General features: G+C 40.8%; 1 protein-coding gene across 1 annotated transcript in view; it reads left to right on the top strand.

The window, feature by feature from the left end:
• Nucleotides 1–24877, top strand: part of PTPN4 (protein tyrosine phosphatase non-receptor type 4) — a 3248454-nt gene that overhangs the window by 2479196 nt on the left and 744381 nt on the right. The window contains exon 20 of the mRNA XM_044060734.1: nt 14125–14215. Coding sequence (XP_043916669.1) covers nt 14125–14215 — 91 coding nt within the window. The remainder of the gene's footprint in view (nt 1–14124; nt 14216–24877) is intronic.

Genomic DNA, 24877 nt, shown 5'->3' with positions numbered 1-24877 from the left:
GTAATGCTGCTTCTAGCATCCACCAATGGTCTCATAGGCAGATCATTGATATTTTTATGGAGTTTGGGGATCCTAAATAAAATAGGGATCCTGGGGGCTGGCATACTTAAGAAATTAAACAGGTCCATATCTATCTTAGCTTCTATGGACATGTCATTAAAAAAGGATCTAATCATATTGAGTGCTATGTTAAGCTTGTTTTTAGTAATCTCTAAATACATCTCACTAATCAGGATCTTGTTCATTCTTGTTATATAATCATCTATATTCATGATAGCAAGCCCGCCCCCTTTGTCCGGTTGCAATATCCTTGCTGATGCTTGTTTTAAAAATTCCAGAAGCTGCCTGTCCTCCACACTGACATTATAATCATGATTCTTATACCTTGCTTTAGATGTTAAACAATCACGAATATCCAACTCACAAATTTGTTCAAAAAAGGCCTAAACGGGATGTAATGGTGGATAGAAAGTACTAGCCTCATGAAAAGTGTTTGTACTCATTATATTGTGACCTAAAAGAACAGACAAATTTAGCTTTCTAACATATAACTTTAAGTCAGAGTTCTTTCGGCTTTTTCCCAGTAAGGGGTTGCCACAGCGGAACTCCGGTCCGCTAATGATTGGCAGTAGATTTTTACGAAACGCCGAGGTGCCAGCTCGACTCCCAGCCTTCAGCGAAGGCACGCCCATTTACGCACACATGTCTTTCGAATGCTACCCAACTGCGGGGAGGACATGCAGACTCCACACAGAAGGCACACCCAAGCCAAGCCGAGAATCGAATAGGAGAACCTCTTGCTATGAGATAACAACGCTACAGCTGTACCACCGCAGAATATAACTTTAAGTCAGAGTGTTTTAGCTAAATCAGCTCTACTAGAGGGAACAAAGGTATTTCCTTTTGCCATAAGTTCACCTGGTACAGAATCGATGCCAACATTGGAATAATTAAAGATTTTAAAGTCCTTTTTTAGAATTTAAGATAATTTCACAAGTGTTACAGTCAGCTGTGAGTAGGTCTTTTACCTGCCTCGCTTGTTCCGTTTGTTCCTGTTTTTGTTGGAATCAGCCAGGGTCGTATTTGATCGCAGGTTGTACTTTGAGGCCTGATTTTGAAAATTTCTAAAAGAAGAAACAGTTGGCTGGTCAACGTTGGTATTAGAATGAGAGCTGTTTTCATAGGTTTGTGGCAGTCCATTGGAAACAAAGCCTGTATTCCTCCTAGTATCATTTAGCGTTAATCCATAAGGCACAGTGTTACCTACAGGTAATAGTGCCACTGAGCTGTTATCCTGTATGCCTCTCGTTGTTTCGTCATTACCGAGAGACTGGCTCACATGCAAGGCAGGAGGTTTAGGATAAGCGCTACCCACAATATAAGCGTGGAGATCTCTGTGAAGGTTTTTTTATTTTAGCATTCTTTAATTTGTTAATATACTGGTCAGTACTACTAAAAGTTCTGTCATAGTCAAACCAGTAATGGTGAAAATCAATGTGTGCTTTAATTGCATTGTCCAATGAAGTGACTTCCTGGTTTAGATTATCTGCCGAAAGTTGGTAGTGCTTACAAATTAAATCCAGTAGTTTTATGCCATGCTTGTCAGAAAGGGTTAATAAATCCTTATGAAATACCAAACCTTCTATCAGGCCAGTAGGGTATTGCCAAACCCAAAGTCCGTTCGGCACAATGCCTTCATTCATACATTGCCAGAAATAAGTTATTTCTAGTTGAAGTTTTTTTTATATTTTACCAATTTTTGGTCTAGTTGTTTAAGTAAAAATGAAATGTCAATTGGTCCTCTGGCCGGCTGCTCCTCTTGATTTCCGTTGCTAAGATGCAGTAAAGATACTGGTTCATTGAGCCAACGGTTGAAGTTGGGAGCCCCAATAATCCCTGAGGGTCCATTGCTGATGGTCGAATTATGTCTACTAATACCTGGTGTGTTCATGTCACCTTGTGCTCTGGTGCTTTTCAGCTGGTTGTTTTCCGGCAAGGAGTGTGTAGAAGGCTCCATGATGTTCCCCATAGGTACAATACTCACAGGGGAATGGAGTATAGAAGAACTAGATAGTTGTGAACTGCAGATACCATTAGATATTGAATAAATTCTTGTGCTAAGGTTGTCTACACATTGTGTCAGGCTTTCTATAAGCAAGGTTAGGTTCCCAATGCTGTTGTTTTGTGAAACTGGCGAGTTAACACTGAAAGAGCTCTCTGCAGCCATAGCAAACAAACACGAAAACTAGCAAAAAGTAAAAATTATTTTGTTTGTTTGCATTCATTGTGTTTTATTAAGCATATAGGTGCTTTTTAAACTGACATATTTTTAGTTTAATTACTTAATGAAGGAATTGTATGGATTGGTGGTTGTGGACACATGATTGCTTGTTTGTTCTTGATTACTATTGAGTCATTGTGTATTTGGGTTTATTTTATCTAAGGAAGTCCCACCATAGAATGGGATGAAAAGCGCTTCAATAAAACAGTTGTTTTGTTTTTACTTTTTAAGTGATATTTTGATTTTTTTCTGCAGTTTTTTACATTGCATCTTCCGAAACCATACAGGCTAACCTAATGTACTGGTCATTAACAGTTCCTTTATTTTGGTACTCTGTGACAGGTAATGTAGTGGAGTAAACTATTTGAGTAGGTATGTTTCCTATAAATGTTACTAACCAGCCTTTTATTAATGTGGTCCTTACATATTTCCACATCAAAATAGTTGATCTCCTCAATGGCTGTGGAGTGGGTAAACTTTAAACAAGTAGTTAAGTTTAGATACCAAATAAATTCATCAATGTCTTGTATGGGATTGGTCAAATACGAAATGCATCATCCAAATAACAAACATATAATTGCCAAGGGGGACGGCTTGTTGAGAGTTAAAAACAAATTTCTTCTCCTGCTGAAGTAGGACTGTGTTTACAAAAATGGGAGCATAGGAGAGCCCCCATGGGTACACCATTCATTTGGTGAAAATACTGACAGTCTAAATTTACAAAATTGTTTTTAAAAATAATCTCCAGTAAGATGTTAAGGATATTGATTTCATTGTTATCCGGGTCAGTAGATTCAACTAAAAAGTCACGAAACCAGTACAAACCACAAGTATGGGAGATCACACTGAATAAATGGACCACATCAACTGTCAAAAATACTCAGTCCCCAGAAAAAAAAAACTTCCTTCAATTTTAACAAAATAATTCCAAGAATCGCGACGTAAATGTGTAAAAGGGTCCAAACTTTTTTTCAAACACAAATCGATGTATTTGGCCAAAGGATATAATTTTGATTCACAAGCGTTCGCAATTGGTCTCATGGGTGTATTTAACATATCCTTGTGCATCTTCTGTATTCGGAAGATTGATGGCACAATAGGAAACTTGACCCTCAAAAACAAAAACAGATCCATACTAATGTGGTCCTGATTCACCATGTCCTGTAATAAAAAATCAATTTTCCTATACGTAGAATTTACAAAATTCAAAGAAATTTCTTCATAGAAATCATCAAAAAGATGTGCATTCATTTTTTTTAAATAGTTTTGAACATAACCACTACCCCTCCCCCCTTATCCGGTTTCATGACCCTCACACATCTGTCTTTACACAACTGTTTTAATAACAAAAATTCAGTTTTAGATAGATTATGTTCACCTCTGAACCTGTTATTGTGAAGCAGGGCCCTGAAGTTATACTCACAAAGTTTTTCAAATAAAATTAAGGGGAATGGGGGTTGAAATTACTCTTTCTATGAAAAGATCCAAATTCAACACTCTTATCACTAAATAATAATCTAAAGTTCAGTTTCCTAAGGAAAAGTTTCAAATCAATCAAAATGTTTTTTTATTTTACTGTTAGAAGATGGTACAGAAGTCTGACCTCTACTAAGTAAATCTGCTAAATCGCTTCCATAAAAATTGGAAGTGAAATTGTAAACAGAGTCGCCTATAAAAGTGACAACTTTTTGAAGTCCACTATCATTGAAAATATTCGAAGAAGTATCAACCAAAAACATAGACCAGCTTATCGCCTCCTCAAATTGCATCTCATCCTTTGATTGCTCCTCCTTTCCCATTGATTCACTTATATCCTGTGATGGTTGTAGCCTGTCCTCTGTTGGTTTCCACAGTTTTTCAAATATTTCTTCTAAAGGAGAAAGTTCACCAGAAACACACACAGGTTCATTTGAATAATTTTGGCCATGTCTACTGTCCACCACAAAGGAACCCCTGATAAATGGTTTGGGGTATGCTTTTGTGTCTGGTATTCCATCCTGTCTATATCCAATTTCTTTTCCTTCTATCTTTTAATATCATAAATTACTTTGTCTATGTTACTAAAAATCTTTATTGCACAGAGTGGTGTTCAAACAGTAAATCATTTGTAATGATCTGGTCAAGTTGTGTAGCTTCACTGACCAAGACATCAATGGTCCTTTGTGTTTCATGAGCAGTTCTAACTCTCATCTGTGCCAGTCAGAATGGTCGGTATGGAGTGGAGAGTTGGGAACCAAATCTGTTGGAAACTTCCAACAATGTAGCTCTTTAGAATTCTTTTGACCTTTAAAAATTTTGCAAAATAAATATTCTCTGCCTGCAATTGGCAGGATTTCAGAAGTGTCTTTTCCAGTTTTTCAGTAGACTGCTTTACAGGACCCACTTCACTATAGCCACTAGTGAAGAAACCAACAGGTTTATTAAGGCAAGAAATCATGCTGTTGCCTCTGCTGTGGTCAGTGACAAGATGTTTAGAATTGTTATACTGTCCTAAATTAAGCCCAGAAATCTCACCTTCATGGCTGGGTTGACCAGGAGGAATAAGTCAAAGTGGTTGTTTTAATAAAATCAGCCGCATCTCTTGTTCGAACCAAAACATTGGCCACTTGGTGTAATGATTGCTGCACCAATTGAGTTAAAAGACTTGGACGTGCTGCAATATCATCTGTGTTGACTACATACCTCCCCTCAAGGCCTTCACACACATTTCTTGTTTCAAACTCTCCTTCCTTTGGCCTTTATAACAGCCAGGGAATTTCTGAGAGCTCTGAGGTTCATGGCTTCCACCATTCCTATGCTCTCTCTAGCTAAACTCCACAAGAAAGTTTTTCAGTGGTTTCTGAAGTCAGTTTGGCTTCAACATGCACATCCCCTTAAATTTGTAGTTCCTTTTCTGCCTTGTCTCAAGAAGGAGCTTCAGTGGCGAATTCTTGCAGTTGTCTCTAAATCCAGAGCTTCCTTTTCATCCCCACTCTTCCTTCTCAGTAGCTGTTCACAGACTCTTCAAACGTAAACAACGTGGTTGGGAGGGTGGCCTAATGGTCAAGGTGTTTGCCTTACAAACACAAGGTGCAGGGTTTGAGTCTCACAAGAGATAATTGGCTAGGCTTACAATGGCTCGGAAGGGCAGTTAGCTTAGTACTAATCTATGAATCTGTGGGATGAGGAGCAGCATTTGGCTCCCTAAAGGTGCAGGGGAATTTGGTTACCTCATCAACAGAAAAAGCACATCAGTGTCAGAAATGAGAGCTTTTCTGCTGGCTGTTCAGGTTTTTCATTCTTTCTTCTCCCTGGGACCTCTCAAGGTGTTTACAGACAATACATCCATGATGAAGTATGTAAATGGGGAGGGGGAGCCAAGAGTTTATCTTCTTTGCTGGTTGGCACTCCTGGTGTGGGAACTTGCTATCCAGTATCAAGTGACTCTTCAGGCAGTTTCATTCCGTTAGGTCAAAATATTGTGTCAGACACACTGAGCAGGTCCTGAACTCAGTCCCACAACTGGGATGCCTCACAGGGATGTATTTCTGGACTTTGTCCACCAGTGGAGTACTTCTCAAATAGATCTTTTTGACTCCATTCTTAACAGACAGCTTCCTCTTTTTTTGTGCCAGAATCCCAAGTTCTTTGGTTTGCCAGATGGATGCCCGTTTTTTTTCGAAAGGAATGCTTCTTTACACTTTCCCTCACCTTCCCATCATTGCAAAAGTCCTGTTCAGAATTCAACAGGATGCTCCCAAAATCTTGCTGGTGACTCCCTTTTGGCCATGACAGCATTGGTTCCCTCTTCTTTTGCATTTAGCCAAGGGCAAACATCACAAATTACCTCACAGGGCAGACCTACTCACACAAGACAAGGGATCTCTCATCCATCCCCACTTGTTCACTCTTAAACTGACACTGTGGGTGATAGGATCTTGATTCCACATAGACACCTGTTTTCTGAGGACATGCTCAGGGTCCAGCAGGATGCCAGAAAACCCAATACTAGGAAATCTTGCTTATCCAAATGGAAGCATTTTTCAGTTTGGTCTCTTTCTCATAACCCGCATTCACTTTCAGTGGATGTTTCTTTGGTTCTTTCTTATCTGTGTGAATTGCTCAATGTTAGTTTGGCTTATTCTTCTGTTAAGGCCAACTTATCCGCTATTTCTGCTTGTTTTCCTTTATCTTCTAGATTTTAAGCTAGACAATTTCTTAAAGGTATACTTCATATTAGACCCCCAGGAAGCCTGTGCTACCTCCCTGGGATCTTAATTTTGTTTTGGAAAAATTGACTTAGGTTCCTTTTGAGCCTACAGCTTCAGCTTCCTTGCAGCATTTTACTTGGAAGACTGTTCTCTTGTTAGCCCTTACATCTGCAAGATGGGTGTCTGAGCTTCAAGCCCTTATGGTTTGTCCTCCTTTTTTGGTGTTCATAAGGACAAGGGTGTCTTTGCGTACAAATCCTTCTTTTATGCCCAAGGTGGTAAATGAGATGTCCTTTAATCAGTCTATTCATTAATCCACTTTTTTCCCTTCTTTGCAATCTGCCAGTGAGAAGGTACTGCACACACTGGATGTGCATACACAGCTCAGATTTTATTTGGATAAGACTAAGCCTATTAGAAAATCTCATCAGCTTTTTGTTTCCTTTCATCCTAGGTCCTTTGGATTAGCTGAGTCCAAGTTTACTATTTCTTCTTGGATCTCTAAAGGTAATTTTTTTTGTTATTCCTTTCATGGTTAGAGCCTTCCTTATTCTGTTAAAGTTCATTCTACTAGAGCTGTGGCTTCTTCTGTTGCTTTTTTCAAGGGTTTGGATGCTAACTCTGTTCTTGAGGCAGCTACCTGGACGTCTGTACATGCATTTACCAAGCACTACAAAATGGATGGAATTTCCAGGGCTAGAGCTGGTTTTGCTAGGGCCTTCCTTCATTGCTTCCTAGAGGGCTCTGCTGGTCCTTTCTGAACTTTGGCACTGTCCCTAGTGTAATGAATACTGCAACAGTGAAATGAAAGGACATAGTATAGTTGAGTGAAATCTTACCATGATGTTAGATGTCTGTCTCTTCATTGTTGCAGTATTCACTCCCTCCCTCCACCCCCTGCTCCATTTCTCTTCTGGATATACTGATTACTTTCATTTTCCTTGGACTGGCGTTCCTTCTGGGGCTCTCAGTTCTGGGGATGGTACCAACAACGCCCTAGCCAAACATGTACTAGACAAAGGTGATTCACATATATTCAAATTCCAGGTTTTAGAACTAGTCACAAAAACCAGCAGGTTAGGTGATGTTAGGAATTCAACTGAGGAAAGGGAGGCCAAGTGGATACTTAAGTTACAAGGACACAAATTTGGTTTGAATGACAGGATAGCACTCAAGCCATTTTTAGCCACTAGACCCCTCAACCACTAACCTGCATCAATCTGGTTCAGACAGTTTTCCTTTTAAATGTTGTGTTTTTTTAATGTTTGATATATTATTACATGAATGGACAGCTGTCATATTTATATGTTTCTAAGTATGTATATAAGTATACAATATATATTTATTACTTTTCTTGAGCACTTTTTGAGCATGTTTTTGATTTTATATATTTTTTTGTATATATTTCTGTATTTTCTATGTGATTTATGCACTTTGCTGTTCTTGTCGATTCATGACAGGTTATTTTATTTTATTTGATTGATTAATTGTTGCTTCAGGATGTGATGTATTTAAAGGGAGGGTCTTTGACTGCACTTTCAAGTCTGAAGAAACGTTTGTGATAAACGTGAAAGCGCTAACTTTTTACTGCAGTCGTTCTTGTCATTAAACTTGGATTTTACTACATGAGACTGTTTCGTATCATTGATACTTCAATACAGCGCATGGTGCACCTTCTTATTCACATTCTGCACTGTCCCTAGTGTAATGAATACTGCAACAGTGAAATGAAAGGACATAGTATAGTTGAGTGAAATCTTACCATGATGTTAGATGTCTGTCTCTTCACTGTTGCAGTATTCACTCCCTCCCTCCACCCCCTGCTCCATTTCTCTTCTGGATATACTGATTACTTTCATTTTCCTTGGACTGGCGTTCCTTCTGGGGCTCTCAGTTCTGGGGATGGTACGACCGGATATCACTTTTATGCCCTACGATATGCAAGGAGCATAAGTGTGACATATACAGCGTACCTTAAAACAACCTAAAGGCTTTTGTATATTGGCTGGACATTGGGCCACCATTGGTAGGAGATCCCTAGTGTCATGAATACAGCAGGAGTGAAGAGAAGGACATCTACTGGTATGGTCAGATTTTACACATCTGTACGTTCTTATCAATGAGTGTGTTATACCTTAACATTTGGAAATATGTTTACTTGTACAGCTTGACTCGTTATATTAGGAGCTTCTGTATAGTGAGACATGCTTCCACAGCTGCAACAGATCTTTTGTTTAGCAGTATGATGGATCTTTCTCAGTCAGGCTCCATAGACTTGTAGGAACTACATGTCTCTGGTTCAGCACCTCCATCAATTTTACTGGCATTTATTTATTGGCATTTGATTATCAAGAAAGTCCAGTGTGTTAATATCAAATGTGTATGAAAGACATTGACCCATGCACATCATAAATGGAAATTCTCAGATACCACAGATCACTATACTATCTTTTTTTTTTTTTTTTAACTATACCTTCTTAATTCTATAGATTAGCTGCCAAAAGTAGCATTCCTACAGAAAGAGCAGTAGTTATGTCCACTCATCCAAAGGTTTTTTGAAAGAGCAAATGATATTGCAGGTATCCCCAAAAACCTAATCCTAGACCTTAATCTCCTCTCTAAAAATCAAGGAATATGTATCTATTTAAACAAAGCCTTTCTGTTATCTCACTGCCCTCCAAACACAGGACTCCACTTACTTAGCTACTCCACTTCATTTCGACATAGTTTTACATGCAATTCAGTCAAAAAAAACTTTACTGTCTAACTCTCACCTCTGTCCTATATTATTCATCCAGAAATCCCAGTAATGACAGTCTCTGTTAGTAAAACTATTCCCACCACCATATATTTATCTTTTCTGTCACTACAAAATGAAGATGCACAAATCAAACATGCACACTATGATTATATGTAGCTGGGTCTGACGGGCCTTTATCTCTTCCAAAACCTTCCTTCCCACCCTACAGAATTTCCAACCTTTACTCCTTTAACTCTAGAAAAACACCTGAACTGGTTTCTTGATCCCAGAAATTGAGTGCACCCTAACACAACTTTACCTGTATTAGTACTTTCTGTAAAAGTAGCCTAGAATATCAGTGTCAGTCATTAAAAAAGTTTAGTCTCATCATTGCTTTGGACTATACTCCATCTCTCCATCATGGCCTTTAAACTCCTTCATATGAAATACTGCCCCCCCCCCCCCCCATGCAGACTGCTTACCCCTAGAGCCTTTTATAATGCATCATTAACCACTGACAAGGCCATAGCCAATTAGAACTACTTGGAATGGTTTATGTAGCTTTTCAATCAAAGCTACTAGCCCATCTTATCAGCACCTCTGAATGGCAGTGATATAAAAACATTGAATAAAATAGCATTCCTGCTTTAAATTTTTGGAGCTTCATACTCTGAGACTTAACTTTGAGTCTTAATTCTTTCTTATATCTCATCATTAGTTAATCAACTCGTAACATTTAAAAACAAAACTGTTCAAACTATATTTGTCTAGTTATTTCTTACCCTCTGGTACTATTTCACTTCCAGTGCACAAAATATTGGTACTTCTAGTATGATGTTTACTTTTCATACCTGTAATATGTTGATTAAATTTATTTATTTATTTATTTATTTAAGTTTGATGACCGGGGAAGTCCACTGGGCCAAAAAGAGCCCATTTTCAGTGGAGGCCCGGGGGGAAAAGCTCCACAATAATAGCAAGTCACATTTCACATGTTACATAAAACAGTAGTTCAATCAAGCTAGTTAAACATTTACAAATAAGCTTCAAGATATTAATATTTGGCATGTCACACTGTTAAAATTGATGGACACATTTAAATACAGTAATTTCAACATCAGTGTCAAGTGACAGTGTGAGGTGGAAAGGGGGGTGGGATTTAGGTTGGAGCATGACAAGGGCATTCCCATTTGGATGAAAGATGAGAGAGGAGTAGAGATTTGAAATTTGTATGGTTAGGTAGGTTGCATAGGTATGTGGGTAGAGAGTTCCATTTTTTAGCTAAGGAGTGGGACAGCAGTAGTTGGCCAGGAGTTCATGCAGGTTTGTGGGCTTGAACGAGATTTTGGTTTTTGGATGTGAGTGGGTGGCTGGCAGTGTAGGGTTTTAAGGTAGCAGCAAGAGCTGGTCAGTTGGCAAGTTTAAAGATGAGCTTGTGGGCAGTGGTGAGTTGTAGGTAAGTGAGGTAGTTGGGTAGTTTCAGCCAGTTAAGGGTGTGGAGAGAGAGGCAGTAGAGGGATGAAGTTTTTGATTAGGTTGCAAATTTGGAGATCTTGTGGTAGCAGGATTCAAGTTTGGATCGGAGGCTGAGATGGAGATTGGTGAAAAGAGGGGCACCATACATAAGGGAGGAGAGTAGGAAGTTGAGTGCAAGAGTTTGGTGAGTAGTGGGGCTTAGGAAGTGGTTGGGCCTGTAGAGGAGACCTAATTTTTGGTGGGGTTTCTTGATTGTGGAGTGGATGTGTATGTCAAATTTTAGTTCTTCATCAATAATGATGCCCAGAAGCTTGGTGTTGGGAATAATTTCAAGGTATGTGGTGTTTTGGCTCTTTATGGTGAAAGTGGTTTTGTCAATGATGGAGTTTTTGGTAGGGGGAGAAAACTTTAGTTTGGTTTTATTTGCATTTAGTGCCAGATGGTGAGACTGCATCCAGGCTTCTGTTTTGGAGAAGGCTAGTTGGGTTTTTGCTAGGAGTTTGGAGGGGGAGAAGGCTGAGCATATAATTTTGAGTCATCTGCATACTGGATGACAGATGAGTCTGAGATGGAAAGGTGAAAGTTGTTAATGAATAGGTTGAAGAGAAGAGGGCCAAGAACAGAATCTTGTGGGACACCTGTGGGTGTAGGAATGGAAGGGGGAGGTTGAAGTTTTCCATTGGACAGCTTGTTGGCAGTTGGACAAGCAGCTGGAAAACCAGGCTATGGTGGAGGGAGAGAGTTGCAGGGTGGAGAGTTGGGATATTAATAGGTTGTGCGAGATGGTGTCAAGGGCCTTTGACAATTCTAGGAATGGTGTGGAGACAAACTTGCCTGAGTCACGTTCAAGATTTATGGTTTCAAGAAAGGAAAGAATGTCAGTCATGGTGCTGTGGCCAGGGCTGAAGCCATGCTGGGTAAGGGAGAGGAGATTGTTTTGGGTTAGGTGTGTCATGAGTTGTGCTTGTATTGTTTTCTCTAGTATTTTAGAAAGAGGGGAAAGGATAGCGATAGGCCTGAAGTTGGTGATATCTGTGTTTTTGCCACCTTTGTGGAGGGGGATGATGCAAGCGTGGCACCAGATGGAAGGGACATATGATTCTTGTATGGATCTATTTATAAAAATAGAGATGGGGTAGGCAATGCTGTCTGCAGATTGTTTGAGGAAGGTGGGAGGAAGGTTGTCCGGTGCATTGCGACGGGGTTTGAGTTTAAGGAGAATTCTTTTTATGGTGCTTGTGGGAATAGGCTTGACGCTGAAGGATGTGGAGGAAGGCAGATGATTGGGGTGGTGGAGGAGGGGGGGGGGTGAGACTGACACTGATAGTTTAGCTATGCAGTCTATGAAGAATGAGGTGAATAAGGGATGCTGTTTCAATGTTAGAGAGGTTTGAGTCTGAGCAGGGGTTTTCTTTGTTGCCAGAATGCAGCATGGGTGAAATGAGTCCCAGAATTTTTTAGGATTTGTTGAATGTAAGGACTGGAGTTTGGAGTAGTGGTCTGAGGTCTTTAGTTATTAGTTTTTTTTGTGGAGTTCCGTAGTTGCTTATATTCTAGGAGGGTGTTAAGGTTTTTGTTTTAGGTATTGTTTCCATTTTTTTGTCCCTTTGGTGCATGGATAGTTTAGTGTCTTTTGATAACCATGGGCAGGGATTGACTTTGATGTGTTTGGAGGGGCTTGCTGATTGAGAAGGGTTAGGAATGAGTGGTTAAAGTAGCAAACGACATCGTCTAGAGGAAGGGTTTTTAGAGGGGACCAGTTAGTATGCTTTAAGCTTTCTGACAAAGTTAGAGGGTTGAAAGAGCAGAGGTTGCGGGTTTGGACGTAGTGGTGCTGGTTTTGCAGTGGAGAAGGGAGACTGTCGGCAAAGGCAGGTAGGTGATCGCTGAGTGGAACAGGTAATGACTTACATACCTTTATTTATTTTATTTTACATTTGTTTACTGGGGAGGTCCGACTGGACAAAGCTGTCCGTTTTCAGTGGAGGCCCAGGGAGAAATTCTCCAGAACAATTGCTAACATACTACACATAAGATATTTACACATTCAGTTATAACAATATAACAGACAAGATGTGATTGCAAAAGATATTTACATAAGCATAGAGATTTAGACACCTACCTGTTAAGTTATAGATATTTTGTTGTGCCTATTGTAGTTCATCTCTTCACTTTTTCATTTATTTATGTGTTAATCCAGCAATTACACCAAGTACTGAAAGCAGGAATTGATTGTCTTGCAGCTTGCTTTATATATTTGTTATTCTAAGATGTGGCGTTCTCCATTAGTGAGAGAGTCATCACTCGTAATGAGGACATACAAGACAGGCTTGGCAAAACAACTAAACAGTGTGCTTACTGTGCTAGTTAAGATCTCAGAATTCTTTACTCCTCTGAGTAATAGTAGTTATAATGCTCAGCTTCTGGCCATTTATGTAGTTTTAAGAAACAGTCTTTGTTGTAGATATTACAGTGCTAAAACTATTGTTTGGATAATTATTGCACTGAATTATATTTCATAGGTTCATGGGTAAGTACTAGGCTAGCTGCTCTTGCAGGCCATTTTAAGCATAGCCAGTTTCAGTGTTCGAATTATCCTATCCCATTTGGTTAGAGATTAGTCTTGCTTATTCCATAGTCAATAGTTATATATTATCACTAAAGAGAATAACTGGGATTATACCATAAATAATTTGAGGAGACCCATGCATTGGGCAAAGCATTTAGGAGTTGTCTCTATCCATTAGCAGTACAGGGGCAGTCCTGAGGTAAGTTTTCTTTTTCCCATCCATAGATCCAAGTTCACTTGAATATGGACAGGGATGAATTTTTTTTTTTTTATGTGGATTCTGAGTCTGTTCTACAGCAGTGGTATCCTCAGCAATGTATACCTGTCCCTCCAAACCATTCTGTTGATGTTGCAGAAGAGGTTTAGATCTCTAGACCATTAATGTCAGTCAGTTATATTTAGGTTCAGAGGTGTGTACTAGGCTAATGGCCCTGGAGCCTTTTCAAGCCTAGCCCATAGAAGTGCCCTGGCATTGTGCCGCCCGACGTTAGTTCCCTGTGCCTCTATTAAGTGGAGTCACTGCAGTGATCCCCAGGGTGAACTTTCTGTTTCCCATCCACTCATCATGATTTCTCTTGAAGAGGGCCAGTGAGGTGCTCTGCTTGACATTTGATTTACTGGACAGTTTTAATTAGTCTAGCTATAAGGAACAGTCTGTGTTGCTGATGTTATCATGCTATATCTTTTCCCTGGATAACGAAACACTCTGAATTATCTTGCCATTCAGTGCAGGCTCTCGTATGGTATTAATTAGTGTTATGAACTTGGAAACATGTCTTGCTAAGATGAAAGAAGCATTTAAATTAATTTTACAGTATGCTCTGTTAGTAGTCTTTATTTTTTAAGTTAAACATTATTTTCTCTTTAGCAACTGTATAGAAAAAAGCCTGGAATGACGATGTCTTGTGCCAAATTACCTCAAAATGTTTCCAAAAACAGATACAGAGACATCTCGCCTTGTAAGTATCCTTTGATGTAATGAATCTTGACGACCAGTTTGAATGCATCTTAGAATATGAGTAGATTTATTTTTCTAGGTACATGTCTGTCTACTTCATATGCTGAAGCCATAGTGTTAATCATGTCGGTTGGTAGTAGTAATGCTTTGTTCTCCTGAAGTATGTAGAATGTTGGTATACCTGAATTGTAAATCTTTGCTTTATTTCCTTGTTAGATTTGTTTTCTCCATTGTGTAGGGAGTCACGTCAGCTTTTGCCCTTACTTTCATTTATAGCAGGTCTTTTACGTCACACTATTTTCCATCCACTTCTACTACCTTTTTGGGTAAGTATCTCTGCTTATAGTTAGTGAACACATTGTGATTTTTTTAAAGTTACATTTAGATGTTTTTGATGGGAGTCACATTCATAATATGGCTGGAAGAGGCAAAACCTGAAGCAGCTGGCTGACACTGCATCACTCAAAACTTACCCATCATTCCTGTTTTGAAGCCTGTTGCCACCCATCTTTTATATTGCAGTGTTTACATAGAACGTCCTATGAAAGGGAGTTCAGATCCCCCTCTTGGGTCAATTGTTTTCCACTGTCATGCAAGGTTTACATCTCGGGCAGTCTTGTCTTATCCCGATATATTTTAGTTCCCCAAAATTCTGCCCTTCAACAAATGTGTTGAAATCTCAAGAACTGATTTCTAATTACAGGTGGACAGAATGTAGCAAAACAGTGTTGTGATATAGCCTGATTTGTAGAGTTTTGATTGGCTGAAATAAAGCTGCACATTTTGGCATATCTTCAATTTGTCAGTGCTTGTTTATTATTTATTTGTATTTGTTAACCAGGAACATCTGACTGAACATAACTTATTTTTAAGTAGAGGCCAAGCAGAAAAATTCCAAACATTACAGAAGCAATAATTTAGTATACAAAAAAGAACATTAAAACAGATGCGAGGGTAACCTTTACCAATAACCGTGAAGGTATGTTGGGGGAAAAAGAGAAGGTTGTTTATCTGTTTTTTTTTTTTAGTGAGATGATTCAAATGACACAACCTTTTTCAGTGTTGGCCTTGGGAGACAAGGTCTAAGAATAATAATTACAGGGAGAGAGTGCTTGTGTATAGTATTAATAGTAATTACATAAATAGCTGAGGTTAGACAAGTAACAAAAACAACAAAATCAGAATATTCAGCTGAACCCAGCATACAAAGTTAACAGTAATAGATATTTGCATCACAGTAGTAATGTATTGCATTTTTTTTGATAATATAGTAGCCTTTGGCATTCATTGTCAGCTATTTGCGTTATGATGGATGGGGTTAAAAACTGAGGTATAAATTAAAAGAATCATGATAACAGTATTTCTATTTACTGTTAACAGAGTGGTCTAGACAATAGTGTTCTTGTATTCAGGGCCGGTGTTAGCATTTTGGGGGCCCCCAGCAAATGTCAAGTTGGGGGCCCCCTGGCCACTTTCAGTCTAAGTATCACCCTGTCACTGCCACTACTTCTATCCATCTTTTTAGTTCATGGTGCAGGTTTTTAGGAGTAGTACACACAGACTGACCTGTAGCTACAATGATCTTATTACAACAGGCATCACACTGTGTTGGCCCATCTCACAAAGAGACATTTACAGTTACTGCCATTTAGGTGCAACAAGGATACATTACAACAACTCTATGTACAGAACAGAACTAATATGCAATGGAACCCTAGGCACTGGTTACTGTTTCAGCCCCCGCCAAAAAAAAAAAAACCACACACACACCCTCCAGAGTTCCCCTCTGTTTTCCCCATGTTGGGCTTCCCACTTATGCACATTACTTTTTTTCTTCCATTTCTCACATTTTACCTTTTTTCTTCAGCTTTTTCAAGAAGCCATAACTTTATATATGCTCTAAAGTGCTTTTTAAGTTTATTTTTTTCTTTTTACCCAATGATGGCTTGAACAGAAATGATGATTAAGGAAAGAAATTCAATGTTGCTTATCAGCTTTAGTTTTCCTTCTGTCTTTTCGATATACTTTCTTGACCAAGTCAGCACAGTAATAACCATTTAGGAAATAACTCCATTAAACCACTGCCCCCAGAAGCTAGTGCATTTCCCAACCTTTTAATCCAAAAGTGGCCTAAACAAAAATTGTGAGCAAGAAAAAAGAATTTCAGTCTTTTTTTGTTTCAATGAAAACATAAGTTGTTCCCAAGACTTAAAATTGAAAGCTGACAAAAATAGGAGCACCAAGTAAATTAAAAAGTCAATTGTGAGGATACACAGATCCTGTATGGGAATACTGCCTGCATCACTAATCCTCCCAAAAAGACAGTCACTGCTTATGCAACCCTCTGGTGTTAGATTGGGATGAAAGCAGAGGTTCAAATGGCCACAGTCATGTATTTCAAGTGACTGCTGAAATACATATATATAGAATGCCTACTAACTCCTCGATCCTAACCCCAAAGGCAACCAGCTGTATATGTGCCTGATGTTTGATTGTGAGGAAAGTGAAAATAAATAATGACTGCAATAATGTATTCTACTTTGCTGCTACCGGGCAGTACACTGCCCCTACAGGAGCTAAAGTAACTTTCTTTGTATACCTCTGAGGTCTGTTAGAAAAGTAAAGGAAATGATGACTACACAATCCCCAGCACCCACATAACCTACGGTACATTTCTGTACACAAACATCTGAGCAGGGATGTTTTAGAATGTTTGTGGTTGAGGACAGAGGCTATTATCAGTTTTATCCTAACAGGGTCATATCATAACTCCATTCAGGCTAAAGAGTGCAATCAGAAAATGAAAGCAGTTTTTCTCGTCATTTTTCCTCAATCAAAAACAGCTTTTTTAGGGTCCCCACAGTCAAGGATGATTAAGGGAGCCCTATGTATCTATTTATACAGTCTAGGGAGTGGAGGCTACCTGATACCTAGAAGATCTAAGTGTCTGAATGCCTATGACATACATTATGCCTTACTTTTGAAATATAATCACTTGTTAGCTTGTTAGCTACATTTTTTATTGATACCCAGAAGAATAACGTGTGTTCCGGCATTATTGGATGTGTGCATTGATAAAAATCAGTGATATTTTACACAAACACACACACACACACACACACACACACACACACACACACACACACACACACACACACACACACACACACACACACCACAGCAATGTTAATTTTGTACTTATTTCAGCAAGTACATTGTACAACACTAGTACTGCTACACAAGATCAGTGACTGCGTTTAGCAGTCATCAAACAGCAACAGGGATAAGTCACTTTTATTTACCTCAGTGAGGAGTAAATTAATACCTACCACTATCCCTGATTTCACAGATATTCCTGATTTTGTCTCATAATTTTACTCTGCCACACTAAATCAAGTAATCAGATTTTTACACTTATTGTCTAAAAATTGCATGTTGATGCAAATGTGTTAGTCTATTAACTTTTTCAAAGTGAATTAGAGTAATATATACAATGTGTTCCTCATTTTGAGACTTTATTATGCTATTATTTTTATCACTGAACAGAATTCTTCAGCAAAGACATTGAGAGTTATAGTATCAGTTGTTCTACCAGTATGTATAAAAACCCTGAAAAAGAAACCATCCCTGAAGATTAGAAACATCAGCTCTTCTTAAACTCCACAGTTTGCATTGAGATGGGTCACCTTGGGCTGCTGATCTCTGTAGTGCTTACTTTACTTATGTTCATTACAGCTTTGTCCTAACAGGGTCATATCACAGTCCTGTTCAGGTTAAAGAGTGTAACTGAAAATTAATACATTTTTTTCTCCTAATTTTTCCTCAAACAACAGCAGCTTTTGTGGGGCCCCCACACAGTCAATGAGGATTAAGGGCCCCCCTGCAGCCACAGTTATTAAAGCTGGCTATGTTAATTTTAGTGAAGAGGATGTCCACCAGCAGGGCTTAACTAGGCTGGGGCATTATATCATTGGTAAAATATTTAATGAAACTGTAAAGCTTGTTACCTGACAGAATACTGTTACTATAGCTAAAGATCTTTGAATTTGGAAGGAGATAAATATGAGTTATTGTTACTTACCTGCTTTATTAAGTATACAAGATTGTTGTACTAGCTTTTGTTGGGTTGACACACATGTTACAAAATATCAAGATAACATAGGTTGCAGTGGTTGGGGGCCCCCCAGAACCAGGGGGCCCCCAGCAACTGCAGGGTTCGCTGGTGCCTAAAACCGGCTATGCTTGTATTAGTAGTAAATGAAAGACTGAAGTATTCTTGTATTAGTTTAAATGAAAGACTGAAGAGAACATCCAGTGAGAAACTGCTTTTGTTCAATTAGCATGGTATTGCATGAGTGTATTTAATTGAGCTGTCTTCAATAGATGTTGGAAAGAAGTGGCCATAGGATGGAGGAATATTATTTGGTTGAAAGAGGTTGTTTTATATGTGTTTTGAATTTTTTAATATTAGGTTATTTTCTGATGTTATTAGGTACTGAATTCTATGCATGCACGACTTAGTGAATCTTTTTAGATGCTGTGTGATTTTTGTTAGTAGAAGATTTATTTTTTATTTGAGTTGCATAGTCAGTGTAGTTTTTGATGAATTGTTTTATGGTTCTGTTTTTCAGGTTTGTAGATGATGATTGGACCATTTTTAGTTGGCAGTGAGTTGAGGCCATTCTATCTTCTTTAATGCAGTGCAGTGGTGAGTTAAGTTTGGAGGTTTGTTGTAAATTTTGATATTTTGTTGTAGGCTTGTTGCATTTTATTAAGATGAGTTTGTTGTTAGAACAGTGGAAGTGTAGAGGGGCTGAAGTGAAGAGGAGGGATCTAGCGGTTGATCGATGGGGGAAGTCTGTAAGATGTAGGGTAGAGAATGGTTTGACATTATATAGAAGTCCTAACTTCAGTTTTCCCACAATTTATTATGTTTGTCGGCTTTTATATGTTGCTCTATAATGTCTTTTGCAATTTAGTTTGAGTTGCATGATGTTCTTCATGTTTCACTGTTGCAGTCATCACATTTGGGTTATCCCTGCCAGGGTAGCCCTCGGCCGGCCCGAGTACCAGAGGCTTAGAATTTTTGCGTCAGTTGCTGTCGCTTCAGCACTGATGTCAGGTTGTCAGTAGTATAAAGTGAGGCAGTCGACGCCATTGCATCAGTCTTTCTTGCCATGGAGCCCGAAGCAGAAGCAGTTCGCACTAGTGCCAGTCAGCCGCTACCAGAGTTTCGTCTACCGAATTGAAGCTGAAGTTTTCTAAAACTAAGTACCCCATTGGGGATCCTTTTTTCTTGCACTAACCAAAGTCAGAAAAAGTTAACAATTGTCTTGCCTGTGGAAAGTAAATACCACACCTTGACTTTCATTCTTACTGCGTCACTTGTTTAGGCCCAGACCATAACGTTCCCCCATTGTCGCTTCTGTGCTTTGTTCAACCCCAGAACTATCCATCGTCGGGCCCTTAATGTAGTTAGATATTTTTGCTTACAGTCCTCGAACTCCGATATGACTTTGGTAAGCCATCCGACAACAGATCTTCTGAAAAAACGTAAAGATAAAGACAGAGACAGACCGCACAGGTCCAAACCTACCAACGATGCTCCCATTAAGCTAGTCGTCAGTACTCTGGTCCTCAGTGAGGCGCTGTCGCAGCCCCTGATTCCTGCTTCTGCAGATTCACAGGCTGCTACCGAGACCCTTTTGGAGTTCGGTATGCCACAAAACTCTTCGAATAAGGATCCTGTAGTTGTCTCTACTTTGGATGGGCCCGGAGCCGCTGAGCAGGCACCGGCTTCCGAGGAAGTCCTTCGCACTACCAATTCTCGACACAAACTGACGTCTTCTTTCACGACTACCGTTCTTTCAAAAACAACCGAGTTTGTTAGGCCCAGGGTACGAACCACACCCAAGAAACCGACGACTCAATCTCAGGCACCTGCTTCCTTGCCTCAGTCTCAAATGCTTAAAATGGCAGAAGACCGTATCATGCTGATCAGGGGAAGCCAAACTACCCCCTCCAAAAGGAAAAGAGATCTGTCCCCTGTAGTTTTGTCTGAACAAGAGTCAGATGACTCTGATGCATCTGAATATGAAGACATGCAACCGCTCTCTACTTCTGAGGATTCTGATGCAGAGGATTCCATCCCTTCAGCCTCTCTCCCAGAGGATTTTTCCTTTGGGGGGAACCCTTCATACCTTAAGGACTATCCTGACACTCTCCCTCCTGCACCCAGAAAACCAGACAGGTACTATAGAGTCCCTGACTCACACAAATTTCTTTTTAAAAATCCTACTGCTGACCCTGAGTTAATTTCTCAAGGGCCTAAAGGGATTAAAGCAACCTCTGCTAAGAATCCCACCCCCTCAGATAGGGATTCCTGAGCACTAGACAGTGCTCCTCAAGCAAAAAATATCTTCCTTTCCTGTTTGTGCAGAATCTAATGAGTTACAAGAGTTAATGCATTCTGCAAGTCAAGTAACTAAACACACCTTGCACTGTGGTTTTGACATCCTAGAAGCTTCTTGCAGGGCAGCAGTCACCGGATCTGTCCTTAGAAGGCATCCACGGCTTAAGGAATAGCCCTTGTCAGACCATGTCAAATCTAAATTGTTGGATGCCCCCTTGCACAAAGACAACTTATTTGGCACTAAGACAGAAGAGGTCTTAAAAAAGATGGAAGATAAAAGCAAAATCTATGCAGACGGTTGAGGATTTCTTACAGGTCCAGCCACCCAGGTTCAGCAGGCATTGTCCCAGCAAGCACTGGTCCTTTCCTGCTCCCACTAAACCAGTCCAGCCCAGGCCCCGGGGAACAATACCCACCAGACAGCAGCCACAGGGAATGCAGAGATCTAAGCAGTGGACTACCTGCACTTCAAAACAAGGGAGTTCTAAGCCACCCCCTTTATGGTAAGAACTCACAATGACTCACCTCCCCCACCCCCTCTCTCTGCCCACCTTCACTTACCCGTAGGAGGAAAACTCTCCTTTCACGCAAGCACCTGGGCCATCATTACTAATGACCGCTGGGTTCTCAACATAGTGTCCCAGGGGTACAAATTCTCTCTCCACACCCTTCCAACTTCCCAGATCTACCTCCAAACCAGTGGGCAGAGGCTCAAAAACATATCCTTTCCCTGCTTTTTATGATGACAGTAGACCACGTTCCTGTAGAACAGATAGGCCAAGGTTTCTACTCCAGACTTTTTCTGGTACCCAGAAAAGAGGGCACCTGGCACGCCATTCGTGATCTATCCACTCTAAACACCTTCCTGTTGATCCCAAAATTCAAAATGCTCACCCTCCAGCAGCTGCTACCCATGCTCTCCAAGGACGCTTGGCTAGCCAACCTAGATCTAAAAGAGGCCTACCTCTACATTCCTATCCGGGAATCATGCAGGAAATATCTCCGTTTCAGGGCAAGATCTCAGCACTTTCAGTTCTCTGTGCTTCCCTTTGGCTTATCTACTGCTCCCAGAGTTTTCACAAAATGTCTTGCTCCGGCCATTGCCTTTTGCAGACCAAGGAATATCCAGATTTACTCATACTTAGATGACTGCCTAATTCAGACAGACAGCCAGGAAAAGCTGCTCAAGCACCTGGCCTTTGTAAAGTCCCTACTAACCACCCTAGGGTACACTATCAACGAAAAGAAATCCAAACAGGTGCCCAGCCAAAGGATTATATTCCTGGGAACAAGCCTGGACACAGCATCCCAGATGGCATTCCTTACACCAGAAAAGCAAATTTTTCTGACAGCCTGCTTCTCTCAACTAGCCACCACACCCCAGTTATCTGCAAGGAAGAGCCTGCAAGCTCCTGGGGTTCATGGCATCTTGCATACTACTCATTCCATATGCCAGACTGCATATGAGGAAACTTTGATTGTACCTAAAAAGCCTTTGGTGACAGCACTGTCTAGACCTGGAGACTCTTGTACCTATAATTCCTTGCCTCAGAAAAGATTTTCCTTGGTGGGCAACAGCATGCTCCCACAACAAGGGACTACCTTTCTCACCAGTCACTGCCACCCAGACCCTCACCACAGATGCATCAGACTATGCTTGGGGTGCACACCTGGACAGCAGGTGCATACAGGGCCAATGGAGCCCGCAGCAAATCCCTCTGCACATCAGCCAAAAAGAGGTGATGGCTGTCTAGCATGCCTTGATGCCTTTCACGCCCCTTCTCTCCCCAGGGGCTCTCCTGATCAAAACAGATAACACCACTGTGATGTGGTACATCAACAAGCATGGAGGGACTCACTCCTACCCTCTATGCAGGCTGGCCATGACCCTTTGGCACACAGCCTCTGCCATGCAACTGCACCTGTTAGCACAATTCCTACCAGGTTCTCTAACTCTCTGGCAGACAAATTAAGCAGAAATTTTCTGGACCCACAAGCATGGCAGCTTAACAGAAAAACCTTCACCCTAATAACTCAGAAATGGGGCACCCTGAAGGTCAACCTCTTTGCCTCCCACACCAACCATCAGCTCAGGAAATTCTGCACCAGGGAGCATCACTGCATGGCTTGGAAAATGGATGCCCTGTCCTTCCCCCGGGTCAATCTATCGGTCTGTGCCTTTCCTCAACTACCTCTTATCCCCAGGGTACTGCTCAAAATAAAGGAGGAAAAATCAAGGACAATTCGTATAGTTCCTGACTGGCCTTGCCAGCACTGGTACCCCTTGCTGCGCAGCCTGTCCCCTCTGCCACCATGGCATCTTCCTCAGATTTCAAACCTCCTGACCCAGAGGGAAGGGGAATTCATGCATCCCCAGTTGCACTCAGTTTGGCAGCTTGGCTTATTCCCTAATCCCCGATCAATATGCCAACCTCAGTAAACAGGTTCTAGATGTTTTATGTGAGACCAGATGCCCTAGCACTAGAAAGTCTTATGCTGGCAAATGGAAAAGGTTCTGCACCTGGATTCAGGCTAAGGGAGCCAAGACGGCACAGCCCTCCCTCCCTCTCATCCTGGATTACTTAGCTGACCTACTACACAGTGGCCTCTCTTTCTCCTTCTATAAAAATGAATGCCTCTGCTATCTCTGCTCATTCCCCCACTGAGCAGCCCCTTTTCTCACACCCTTTGATCAAACAATTCCTAAGAGGGGGGGCTAGCAACTTGAGGACACCCAAAAGAGCACCAACCCCAGCTTGGGACCTTAACTTTCTGTTGGAAAAGCTCACCCTGGCCCGGTTTGAGCCACCTTCTTCTGCAGAGCTAAAATTTCTCTCCTGAAGACAGCTTTCCTTCTGACCATCACTTCAGCCAGAAGAGTCTCCGAGCTGCAAGCACTCATGGCTGTGGAACCCTTCATCATCTTCCATGCTGACAGGGTATCCATCAGAACTAACCCATCCTTCATGCCCAAGGTGGTGTCCAGTGTGTCTCTCAACCAATTTATTCATTTGCCCACCTTTTTCCCTAATCCCCAGAACAAGGGGGAAAGGATCCTGCACTCTAGATGTGCACAGACAGCTCAGATTCTATCTAGACAGGACCAAATCCTTCAGAAAGTCTGATCAATTGCTGGTTAGCTTTGCTACAGGGACAGAAGGCAAAGCTATCTCCAAACAAACCATTTCCAAATGGGTAGCACACTACATCCATTTGGAAATGGTTTGTTTGGAGATGGCTTTACATTCTGCCCCTGTAGCAGAAGGCAAAGCCATCTCCAAACAAACCATTTCCAAATGGATAGCACACTGCATCCATTTCTGCTGCAAACAACATGGAAAACCTCCCCCCAAGGGGGTCAGGACTCAGTCCACCAGAACAGCCTCCACCTCCAGCTTTCCTCAGAGAAGTCCCCACCAGGGACATCCTGGAGGCTGCCACCTGGACATATGTTCACACTTTTACCAAACATAACCACCTGCCTCTCTTCTCCAAATCTTGCAGTCTTGCAGGGCATCCTAGCCAGGCCCTAGTTTCCTTGACTGCCTCCACCCTTTACCTCAGCTTTGGGAATCAACCCAAATGTGATGACTACAACAGTGAAACATGAAGAGCATAGTACAGTTGTGTACACTTACCATAAATGTAGATGTTTGAGTGTATTCACTGTTGCAGTCCTGTTTTCCCTCCCTCCTTCCCCCTTTTCTTCTCTTTCCTTACAAGGGACATATTGGTATTTACTTTCTACTGGTGGGGTTCTTTCACCAGAACCTGGATGCTACTTGGGGGCTCCTGACAGGTTAGGGCAAGAAAAACTGATGTAATGGCGTCGGATGCCTTACTTTATACTACTGACGACCTGACGTCAGTCCCGAAGTGACAGCAACCGACGCAGAAATAGTAAGCCTCTGGTATTCGGGCCACCCGAGGGCAGGGATAACCCAAATGTGATGAGTGCAACAGTGAATACACCTGAACATCTACATTTATGGTAAGTGTACACAACTGTGCTTTCTGCTGGCGCATTATTTTGTGAGATATTTACTGTGTTTTTTAATGCAAGCTATGAAACGTTTTGGGGCATTTTGTAGTAGTTGGGAGCTTCTTAGCCATTGCTGTAGACAGAAAAATGTGTTTTTGTCTGTTGTAGTTACAGAGGGTGCAGAGCGTACTAATGTGAAATCATCAGCATATTAAGTAATTGTGCTATACCGAATTAGTGTATGCATGCTATTTATGAAGATTTTGAAA

This window comes from Protopterus annectens, chromosome 2.part0 (assembly GCF_019279795.1).
Source record: "Protopterus annectens isolate FY-2018-M chromosome 2.part0, PAN1.0, whole genome shotgun sequence".
In the NCBI taxonomy this organism is placed as follows: Eukaryota; Metazoa; Chordata; order Ceratodontiformes; family Protopteridae; genus Protopterus; species Protopterus annectens.
Note: the sequence above shows the minus strand (reverse complement) of the source record. Positions and strands in the feature narration are given on the sequence as shown.